General features: G+C 38.4%; 1 protein-coding gene across 4 annotated transcripts in view; it reads right to left on the bottom strand.

Annotated features, from left to right (window-relative positions):
* Positions 1-12098, bottom strand: part of LOC306852423 (myosin phosphatase Rho-interacting protein-like) — a 52185-nt gene that overhangs the window by 8851 nt on the left and 31236 nt on the right. For 2 of the 4 annotated variants that reach the window (XM_079389213.1, XM_079389212.1), the window contains exons 10-16: positions 11286-11342; positions 9916-9984; positions 9707-9796; positions 7791-7900; positions 7159-7699; positions 6691-6828; positions 2353-4869 (exon numbers count right to left, since the gene is read on the bottom strand). In XM_079389213.1, coding sequence (XP_079245339.1) covers positions 2353-4869; positions 6691-6828; positions 7159-7699; positions 7791-7900; positions 9707-9796; positions 9916-9984; positions 11286-11342 — 3522 coding nt within the window. The remainder of the gene's footprint in view (positions 1-2352; positions 4870-6690; positions 6829-7158; positions 7700-7790; positions 7901-9706; positions 9797-9915; positions 9985-11285; positions 11343-12098) is intronic. The other 2 variants (XM_079389214.1, XM_079389215.1) reach the window with 1 other exon arrangement.

The raw sequence follows: 12098 nt of genomic DNA on the forward strand, positions 1-12098 counted from the left end.
GACAGAGATTAGCGATGTGTGGACAGAAGAGCGTCTACACAAAGCCAGGTATTAATAACCTACGATAACATAAAGGGGACACAGAGGCCAGTGAGAGATGGCTTCACAAAAGAAACAAATACACACACTGTGACGGGACTGTTTGTTCATTCAACGTTCATCCCAAACACTTGGACACTTTAGCCAGACTTAATGCATGAATATAACTGGATTAGATACAAAATAAAAACAAAGACCGCAAGAGAGTCTGTAAATGATAAAGCAGTAGATATACCGTTCAAACTCAAGGTAAAAAGTATTGGACAGTTTGTGTTTGTCAAATGTTGGTGGATCACGTTGATCGTGATGAATTGTGAGAACTGACTTCATAAATGCACTAAAATCACCTTGGCACCAGTTAAAAGTCAATGCAAAAATAGTACAGAAAAGCTCTAGCATTTGATTTGGTAAAAACCATAATTTATTTAAAATACATTTATTTCATACTAAGTATACTTCAAACATAAATTAAGATTGACTGATATAAAATTATAATTACACTTTATTTGGAGTATTTCTTTATTGCACAACGCACATTTCTGAATATTACGCCTAAAATGTGTTTTAATATCACTATTAATAAGGACTGTATGATCTTTGTATAATATCAGTTGTGAGATATTTAAAGTGTATACTTCCAATAGTTCCACTTTAGCCCAATCAAATATACTTCTGTATATCTTTAGTTGGAACTCAGCACTACTTCTGCATAATTAAAGTGCATTAAGCACAAAATAAGTTGTTCAAATTTTAAAAATTTGAAGTATACCAGTTTAGCAAAGCAAACATACAATTGCAGGTATTTTTATTAAGCACATAAGTATGTAAATACATTTGTAGTATACTTGGCACAAAATAAATATAATTCAAATTCATTTGAGTATATTTTGTTTTCACTAGAGTACAGACACTTGATTTAAGATTTTAATGCATTAAAATTCAAACATTTACAACTTAAATGTCCAAGTATATATATTTTTTTTGGGGGGGGGGGGGCTACATATGCTCGTCCATATCTATTGTTTTAAATTTCAATTTATAGAGACCTACTTCTGAAAAACAACTGGAATTTCTATAAAAAAAAAAGCAGCACCTATATTTGTAAGATTTGCCATCAATGTAAAGACTCTTTTAGGATTAGAGGTACTATTCATCAACATGGAGTTTAATTTCAGTACAAGAGATGTCAATGCTCTTCTGGGCAAACTCGATGCATTTCTGTTGTCTATTCAATGGCCGTAATCTCTGCACTCTGCTCTAAACAGGGGAGCGAATGAAGCAGTTGTTTTTGAAGGACTAGTGTCCACTGTCCAGGGACATGGCCTGTGTCCTGATCCACTACAGGCCAACTCTTCCTGTCCATGTATCACAGCCGCAAATACACTTGTTTACTCAGCAGTCTCTCTGGGTGGAAAATCTCATTTCCTCTTTTGTCCGGACAAACACAAGTCCAGTAGCACATATTGACAACAAATTTTGCATTGATCTAGTTAGGAACTGACTTGAGCTCTGGTCCTTAAAGCCACATCATACTGACAAAATATAATAGAAAACTACAGAAATTATTCTCATTTTTTCCATTATACAAAACATGAACTGTTTTTTTTTTTTTTTTGTCAGTACTTGGAAATTTTTAATTGCCAGATGTTCCACTTTGTTGGTGCAACAATACAATACTGTAATTGATATAATTTAATATCTAAATTTGTTTTATTATAATAATACATAATACAATTTAATCATCTCTGTCTTCAAAGCCAATTCTTTCACAAGTACTTTCATATGTACTTAAACAATTGTTTAAAATAAAACATTTCAGTTACTGTCATGCATTATTTTTTTTGATTAGGTTAAGCAGCTGGCTTTTTGCAGTTATCAAAGATAAGCTGCAAATTATGCAAAGAGCACTGGCTGTTAATGAGGCAAAGAGGTTAAGTCTGAGAACAAGTTCAGATCTTAATTCAACCAGGTGAACCACATAAGTTTTCAGACTTGCTGACACAAGGAGTGCAGTTATGCATTCTCCAAAACGTCTGCTGAATGGATTGTTCTCCATTATCTAGAAATGGCTTCTTCAATGAGAGAACTGTGTATTTTCCTCTCATCACAGTCGGCTAATCCACACTCCTAGCGTTAAACCGTACATGCAAACCTATTGTTAGCAGCCATGCATCACTGGTGAGAAATATTAGGCCAGACCAAAGCACCACAAAGCAGGGTTAGTATGAGAAAAGGAGGGGAAAGGATCAGGTTTAAGGTTGCCATATGAAGTCAATACAGACGGAGAACAGCAAGGACACGGAACTCCTTGACCTTTAGGTTTTCCAGGTCTTTCTCGTATTTCAGACGCAGCAATGTCGCATCCCCATCACGCTCTCGCAGATTCATTTCCTCAGTCAGTTCAGACAGCCGGGACACGAGTTTTTGGATCCGCACTTTGAGGCAAGTCGAGTTCGGCTCGCCATCCATTCCAGGTTCGACAGGGCCGACGGCATCCGTAAGCTCTTCCATCTCTTGATTGAAGTGTGCTATTAAGTCGTTATGCTCCATCTCATGCTTCTTCTTCAGGTTCTCCATGCACACGGTCAGAGAGTCTATCTCTTTCACGTTCTCCTCGGATCTCAGTCTCAGAGTCTCACCAGCCTTGGCCACTTCCAACCTTAGCTTTTCTGCTTCTTGCTCGTACGCCTCCTTTAATTCTCGCAGCTCCTGCTTATGCTTGGCCATCATGTCCTGAAGCTGTATGGCCTTGTCCAGAAAGTCAATTGGCTCTCCTTCAATCTGAATGTGGGTTGCACTGATAGGACTCTGGACGCTTGACATCACCTGCTTCTCAGACTCGAGTTGTGCTCTCAAATCAGCACAATTTCCACATGCAGTCAGGTCTAACGGTCTTGTCCTTGGCAAGATCTGAAGAACTACCAAGTACATGCATGTTATGTCCATTATGGCCTCACGAACATACTCAGACCAGGTTCTTTGAGAGCCACAGCTTGAAAGAATCAAAGCCAACGACTGAAGCTCCTCATTATTTCGTTCCCTAAGAGAAGAAGCGGTTTGATTAAATAACGCCACTTTCTTCTGAATGACTTCAGCGAGAGTCTTCATGACGCAGGGGTTGGCAGTATCATCGAGCAACCGATTCAAAACATTTGATTTAATTGTCTCTTCACTCAGTGCATTTCCATATTCAGCGTTTTTTTCTGTGCAAGATGCAGGTTTTGCATCACTTTGAAGTTCTTGGAGGTTGGAGAGCTTATTCATAAGCAGCAGCATTTTATTATCCACTAGCATACGTTCTACAACATTCCTTAGGGTTTGCTCAACCTCTGAGCCTTTCTGACAGTCCTCTAAACCAGCTAAAACCTTATGCAGAATCATTCTCTCAAACATCTCCATTATTCCTGCCTGATTCTCATCCAAAATGTTGGTGTCCATGTCGGTGTCGGACAAATCTGTCTTACTGCCTATTACCAACATGTCAAGTAGATGATTAAGAGATTTAGACTTGCTCTTGAACTCTTCCACGACTTCATCAATTACACTTTCATTTCTGAGTTTTTGCATCAACTCTTGGTGCCTAATTTCTGTTCCCGGTTCACTACCAAACGTACCTTGAGTGCCTGCCTTCTCTTTCAACATCCTAATTTCCTCCTGAGCATCTACAAGCGTCTGACTACACATCCTTGCGCTCTCTTCATAATTCGCATTCTGGGACTGAAGTTCTCTACAGACCTGCTCAGCATTTTGAAGCTGCTTGTCCTTCTCTGCAAGCTTGGACTGAAGGACCTCCAACTGCCGCTTGAGGTCGTCTGTCTCCGAACCCATCTCTTTACCATCGTTTTCGCTTTCTGCCACCTGAAATCCAAGACCCCTAAGTGTTGCTTCTTTAAGTTGCAATCTTTTCTCTGTATCTTTCAAATTATTACCAAGTGTTTCCAATTTAATAAGAGCCTCTTGTAGCTTCTGTGACTTTTCATAGAGTTCTCGCTCGTACACATTTTTCTCAGACGTCTCTTTGTCTTCTTGCTGCTGGTCCAAGTTGGATTGGGGATATTGCTGACTGCTAAGTAGTCTACAAAGCTCAGCTTTCAGCCTGTCTATTTCTCGATCAGCTTCTCTCAGCTGGTTTACAATTTCCTGATAGCGCTGGTTCAAAGCTACGTTTTCGCTTGCAAGCAACTCCACCTGCTGCGACAGATCCGGATGGTCTTCTCTCGAGCAACCTAACGCAAACGAACTCTCCATTTTCTGCCAATGAACTCTTCCCAACATGTCCTCCATGGTGACCAAACGAGCTTCATAGTCCCGAATACAGTCTCCAGCCTTTTTCAAGCTTTTCCTCATCGTCTCATTCTCAATCTCTTGTTGGTTCTTGAGGCCTTCCAACAGTTTCTGCGTCATTTCTCCTACTGACTCACTTCTTTCCTGTCCTTGAGGACTTTCTACCCAAACGCATTCGCTATGCGAGTGCATGAGCTTTATCAGCTCTCTTAAAGTCAGAGGCTCACTGGCATCTATCAAGCTCTCTAGCTCTCTGATCTTTCCCTCGCTATCCTGAAGCATGAAGCTGACCGTTTTTTGAATGGAGTCTGAGGGACAGACCTCGGAGGTGGCGGGTTTTTTGGTGTCAGAAAGGTAAGGTTCCTTTGCGGGCCAGTGTGAGAGAGAAAGGCCAAGCTGTGCCTGCATGTTGCGCTTTTTCAGTTCTTGCAGCTGCAGGATCTCTTTGGCTTCCTGGTACTTCTGTGTTAAGCTCTGAGCTTGAGAACTAACCAGTTCAGTCCTCTTCATCTGGGGCTCTGTCTCAACACTCAAAGGGGACTCCAGCTTGGAAAAGGGGACCAGACAGTTGGTTAACAGTCAGCACAGATGAACAACGCTAATCAATTTCTAGATTATAATTAACAGTGTTGAGGATTTGAGGTAATTGTACATTTTATTACAACAACTGTGTCGAATCAATCTATTAAGGTTAAAGGGAGAGTAAATTCATTCAGCTTCTTTCATGGAATAAGGCGCATTAGAACGCTAGAAAAAAAATTAATGGCAAAAAGTTAGTATTTCGAAACAATGCATGCATATTAAGAGGTTAAAGAGTTGTTTCATGGGGTAAGTAACGCAAAATTAGTGCTAGCTAAGAATGCCAGAACAGTTACATGCCATCCAGTTAAGCCTGCAGGCCTTTTGAGGAACAATTTAACCTAAACTACTGTGCAACTACTACTGTGTCTGTTTAACAAACCTGAATAAATAAATACGTAAAAGACAACCCTTTAAAACTAGCTGGTGGAGATGAAAATGTGTCCTGGACAGATATTCAACATACAGCATCACATTTTGTGGAACAATGCCATGCTTAAGATAAAAATCACCACACATTTGCTTTTAATACATATAAGCCTTAATTTTGGTATACTACAAGATGTTAAAGAACAAAAAATAACTGTAGCTACTTAATGCCAAAACAAGTCAAAAGTATTTTGAGAAGTCAGAAGACTTCTCCAAATAAGCTCAGAAGACAATGCAACAATATTTTGAAAAATGCTAAAGACAAACATACACACACACACACACACACAAACACATACTCTACAGCATATATGGAAGAAGTCAAGAATTAGGTTAAAATGAAATGAATAAATGTTAAATATGAATAAAATACATCATGCACGTATGCCCTGAATAGGCATCTTTTCATATGTCAATGTTCATGTAGCAAGATTCTGCAAAAGGTGCATTTTTAAATCATTTTCAACACCCTTAAGATACACTGATACTCAATGCTTTTGAGAAAATACAAATAGACAAGAGATCTGGCAGGGAAAACTTTGTGTTCCTCTTATTCTTCTAACCTTTAAACAGTCATTACATAAATGCTACTAATAAAAGCATATTATTTTAAAAAATATTGGTCACTTTACTTTTATCCATTATTTATAAAGTAGCCTATAGAAGTATTTTAATGCATTAATTATGCCTTTTAATGCACTGTATGATCTCATGAATAACCTTAACCACAGATATAAGACATTATAATACTTATCTATTCATTGTTACACCTTTAGAAAGTATAATGCATTAAAACACTTTGCAAACAGACCCTCAAATATTATAATGCATTTTAACTTTGGTTACAATTATTTATGAATAATGCATTACAGCATATATTATGAACACCTTTTTAACCCATTATACATAAAGGTTTAAAGTAAAGTGTTAACTAAATATTTTTTTAAATAATATGCTGTAAATGTTTTCCAGTAATTTAAAGGGGGTATCATTGAGTATGAATGTATCCGGAGGGCACTGTAAGTTCAGAGTATTTTTTCATGCCATCATTGCATATTTATTAATTCATGTTCAGTTAATGTTAATCATTTCTATGTTGGAACATGCAATAGAGCTTGCATGAATTTGACATTTTTAATGTCATTTTGCTTGAACATGGCAAGAGGAATCTTAAGTAGAGGCAAAAGAGCTCTGTTCGTTTACATGCAACGGTCTCTAGACATGCAAAGCGCGCGTTTGCAGCTTCGATGATAAAGATGGAAACCATGTGTTTGTTGTTCTCCTAATAATGACACACAATGTGTTCAATCAGGCAATACCTGAATACGCTATGAAAAGCATGACATAAATGTGGCCTACCGGTGAAATGTAACCAGCACGGATCTGCTGTTCATGCTCAAGAACATTTTTGAGCTGACCCTCCAGCTCCAGCTTGTGCTGATTGGAGTCCACTAACTGCTGGTGGCAGCTCTCCAACTGAGCTTTCAGCTCTTCAACCTAACAATGTCAATAACACAAAGAGCACAAAGATGATCTGAAATGATATCATATTTCATTTTTCAACTCTGGATGTTTAAACTAGGGCTGTTGAACACATTATTTTGTTGCGATTAAATAGAGAAAATAACACTGCGGTATCCAAACCTCTCCGTCATCTTACACTGATGCAGCTTGCTGAAGAACATGATGCTGGACGACTGACTGCATGATGGAGTCTATTAAAATGCAGTTATATAAACCTAAAATTCAAGATATGACTGCAAAAATAAATCGCTTGACAGCCCTAGTTTAAAGTAATAACTGTGCAGTGGATTTTGAAGCTCGTACCCCTTTTTTGTAGCTCTCGACGAGTTTCTCCAGCTCTGATGTGTCTCTGTTGTGATGGGTGGAGGGCAAAGGCACCCTCCTCTCCTCCCTGATGGGCGTCTTCTCCACCTGCTGCCAGCGCTGCTCGATCTCGTCCTCCACTCTCTGCTGCCGCTCCACCGATGGGGGCAGAGTATCTACCTGGACCACGCCCCCGCTCTCAATGTCCATCTTTGTGGTGTCAGCGGGCGGCTCGAAGGACGAGCCGGTGACGCTCTCGTACCTCCTCCGCCTCTCCTCCCTCCTCTTATTTCTCTCGGCTAGCTCAGCCTGGAAGGTGTCAGCCTCGTGTGCTCTCTGCTGTGCCAGAGCCTGGGCGATGGGACGAAACTCAGCCCAGTCAAATGTTTTGGACCGTCCTTCTCGCCTCCGTTCTCTCGCACGGCTCTTCTTTAATCCGCCTTCCCGCTCTACCGAGGCTTCAGAGGACGGGGAGTCCTGAGTGATGTCAGGCCGGGCAAAACTTTCAAACGGGCCGCAGGAAGCGTGCTCATCCGTGAGGCTGTTTCAAAACATTTTATATCGCTAAACATAAATATTTTAAAAGACACAAAATATATTTTTGTGCTACTGCATCATGCATGGTAACACACCTAGCAACATCTGGTGCAGTGGACGGCCGGACGTTTTTCATAACCGCTTGGATCCAGTTGCGACGTATTCCTGCAGTCATTGCGGAGAGCGTGTGCACCGCCTCTTGAGTCTGATGCGAGCAAAAATTGAGCACAAACAGATCAGAAGAACCTTAAATTCTTCAAACTCTTGGAAAATCAAAAATAAACAAAGTCTAGAACTGGACTATCTGTCCCTGCAGTGCTTGGATACCAAGTACAAGTAATCCATTACAAGGCATCAGAACTAGGGGTGCTCAGATTGATCGGGTACTGATCATTATCGGCCGATAATCGCTTTGGGATGTTTGATCAGCAGTCTCCAAAAATAAAAAAAAACCGATCTCTAGCTGATGACGTGCGTGCCGTGAGAGGATTGGCATGACATACAGCAGCAGTCTGTCTCCCGCGGGTGAAATAATTATAATGCTGAAGGTGAGGTACAATTCATATTTATTCATTAAATAAAGTAACTTGAAACTTTCTGTGAGACATCATTTCATAAACAGCCTGTGTGAATCACCGCGCGCGCTTTCCCTCTCAAAATGCGCAAATGGCTTCAAATCACATGGCGTCTGCATTATAAGCCAGCTGCACGCTGCATAGTTGACACAGGAATTGTAACTTGCACAATAGAGGCAGCGTCGCATCATTACTAATGTTTATAAATTGCTTTTCTTGTTAATTCTTGCCAGTGTTTAACCATTCAGCGCTTTCGTGCTCTCCTGGAGACCGTGCGCTCATGCACACTCGTTTAGTGCGCAGTGCGTATGGTGCGTATTTTTCCACGCTCATCATGTTAAAGGATCAGAGCGTTAACACTGCACGTGGTTGCGGTCCGGCAGTGCGTTCAGGAGCGGTGCGTCTTCAGCAGTGCAGCAATCGCTTCCGCACCGAGTCTATCTTTGCTGTAGGCCTACTGTACGCACTGAATTAAAGTGACAGCGCATTTTGGACTCCTGTGTGAACTCATGGGCTTGTGCTGTGTATAAGCTTTTCTGCAACAATTGCACAATTGTAAAAACAAAAATGCACTGGATGACCAAACATTTAGGGGAGATAAATGTATATTTTTGAAAAATGTCTTTAAAAAAATGCCCCTCTTCACCCCTCAAATAAAAAAAAATCTTCTCACAAGAGTCGCCTAAGAGGGGAATTCCCCCCATTTTCAAAAATGAAATTTAGGCACTGAATAAATGTCTAAAAATACTATCACTATAAATAATTCTACATGATAAAAAGATGGCTTTAAAAAGATCAGTATCGGTGATCGGATCGGCAGATACTGCTTCCTGTGATCGGGAATCGGTGATCGGCCTCAAAAATCCTGATCGGAGCACCCCTAATCAGAACCATGTACAACTTTTATTAACATGACAAATAAAATAAAAGTAAAATTAAATAAAACTAAAATAAAAAGTCAAAAAATATAAAATTCAAAAGTCCATAAAATAATAAACCCATGAAATCTAAAATCCATGAAACAAAGTCAATAAAATAAAATATAAAATTAAAAAAAACAATAAAATAATTAGGCCCATAAAATAAAAATGTCCATGAAACAAAATATAAAATAAAAAAGACCATGAAACAAAAGTCCAAAAATAAAATAAAATAATAAATAAAACATAAAATAAAAAGTCTGTAAGATAAAAAAAATGTTATAAAATAAAATTAAAAAGGCCCATTAAATAAAACGTCCATGAAACAAAATAAAATAAAAAATTCCATAAAGTACAACAAAAGAAAAAGTCAATAAACTCAGTCTATAAAAATAAAATATAAAATGAAAAAGTCCATAAAATAAAAAATAAAAAAACACAGAAAAAAACTCTATAAAATAAAAAGCCCGTAAAATCAGAAAATATGAAATAAAAATAAGCTTTAGGCACACTTACAAGAATCTGGAAGCCATAGTTCCGTTGAGCTTGATATTCTGTAACATTATAGCATGTACTGAGATCAATCTCTCCATCCAGATCTGATGCCTGTTGACATTAAAAAAAAAATGCATTCAGTGAGAGAAAGGTTATCATTACAGCAATAAGGATGCTTTCCAAAAGAAAATCTTGAGGAAAAAAATAGCTATTGCAGCATTATGAGTTACCTCTTCAGCGATAGAATCCTTGTAGTATCGTAGACTGTGATCTGTCAGCACAAACCAATACTTCTTCCACTAAAACAAACATAAAAAAATTGGCAAATGAGATTAGATATTAGAACAGACCAAATATAATACAGATAAAAATGAATTTGATCATATTAGAGAGAGCTCTTGGTCCGGGAGGATCCTGCATGTGTCTGATGTATGGACGGGTTGTTTTTAAGACATTTATCCTTCTTTAAAGACCATGGTGAAAAAGTTGAGAGGCTCTATCCTTTCAACTTTGACCTATTGCTGCAGTGCAATCAAAGTGCACTATTCCCTTTAAAAGCATCAGTGCTTTGAGTCAGGGCCATTTGAGCTGAACAACTTTGATCAACGTGAAAGTCAGAAAGCAGATCAGTAAGTAGAAATGATGCATTTAACACTAAGAACTCGCTCTGTAAACACAATTTCACTGCTAAACTTGATTTTCCCCCCCTTTTGTGTTAAGCCACAGCTTGATAATATGTAAGACTTATATGGAATTATATAATAATAAATGCAATATTAGCGATGCACCAAAATTTCAGCTGCCAGAGACTGAAGACCGAAATCACTGACCAAAAATTTTACATTAAAAAAGCCATTCCAAGTCCATAGCACTAGTCCAACTACACTACATTAAATTTTCATTTTATTTTTAATTATATTGCGGTCTTCATTATTAATGTATGTTTGAATAAATCGGTCATTAAAACAAGTAATTACAGCCGCCATTTAAATGTCTATATTTCCACAACAAATTAATGCATAATTAAAACGGAATAAAACCAGCCTGATGTGCATTTTAAATGTTTGCATTTGAGCATTGACTTTTAAATTCGACTAATTTAATATTAAATAAAAATTATATTATTTTATTATTAAATACAATTTTAGTTTTTGGCTAAAAGAAAATTAAAATTTTGTTGCATCACCATATAATACTATACATTACAATATGATATAATAAATATTAAATAAGTTTAATTAATATAAATTATGATTAATACTACTAATAATAATTGGTGTAATTATTATTAATATAATGACAGTGTAATAAACAGCAATAACACCTACACATAATAAAAATAATAATACTGAAAGATTTTAATATTGAAAAAAGTCCTTAAAACACATTTTTAGGAAATATAATTATCACATTAAAAAGCACTAAATGCAGTAATATATATATATATATATTTTATTTACCACTGCTGTGGAAACACTGTAAATATTCAACACGTTACCCAGCACTCTTGGATTCGGTATTTAATTTCCAGACACTAGTGTGAGATCTAATCAGTGAGAAATTATTTTTGTTTATTGTTTACAGAGAAACATAAGCTCACCTGGCCCTGTTCATCAAGTTTCACCATCCAACCCTTCTTGAAGTTCAGCAGGTCCGGCTGTAATCCAAGAGGGAAACAGTTGTAAATATAAACAGAAGCAGTGGAGTCAGGTGTGCCATATCGTGTGCGATCACACACATCTTCATGCATGATGAGCTGAACAAATGAAGTGAAGAACAGCCGCTGCTGATCGTGAGCATTTACTCACATCCTCGCCTCATTTCTACACACTGCAACAAGCCTTTTCTGCTCTTTGACACTCTTGGGTGAGAGAAAAAGATGCAAGCCAGGGTGTTTTTCTGGACTACTTGACTTGACAGTCACTTATTTCCAGTGACAGACAGGAGAAACACACTCCACATGCCAGTTCAGGGCATCTGTACTTCACAGCTCGCTGAGGAGCAACACAACAGGCATTTGTGTGTTAAGAGTGCTGGACAGAAACACACACACACACACAGATAAGGACTGCTCTCCATACACACAGACTGAAATGAGAGCAACATGTATAACTGCGCACACCACACGCTCCACTGAAACCCGCTCACACAGGAGCACACAGATGTGAGAGGACAGGAACACACGGATGGATGCAGGACGAGCTAGAGATGACCTGGGCAGGAGAGAGGAACACGCGACACCCCGAGGAATATGACGTCCGAGGACTAACAACAATGAAGTACACAAATAGCACAGAGAAACAAGAGGGCGATCAGGATTAGTCTGGGTGGAGACACCAGCAGAAAGTCTAAGGTTTAAGGGTCAAAGACAAATGAGAGTGTCCACAATAAAGGAAAAATCTATTTTAAAAAA

Source organism: Barbus barbus (genome assembly GCF_936440315.1).
Source record: "Barbus barbus genome assembly, chromosome: 32".
In the NCBI taxonomy this organism is placed as follows: Eukaryota; Metazoa; Chordata; class Actinopteri; order Cypriniformes; family Cyprinidae; genus Barbus; species Barbus barbus.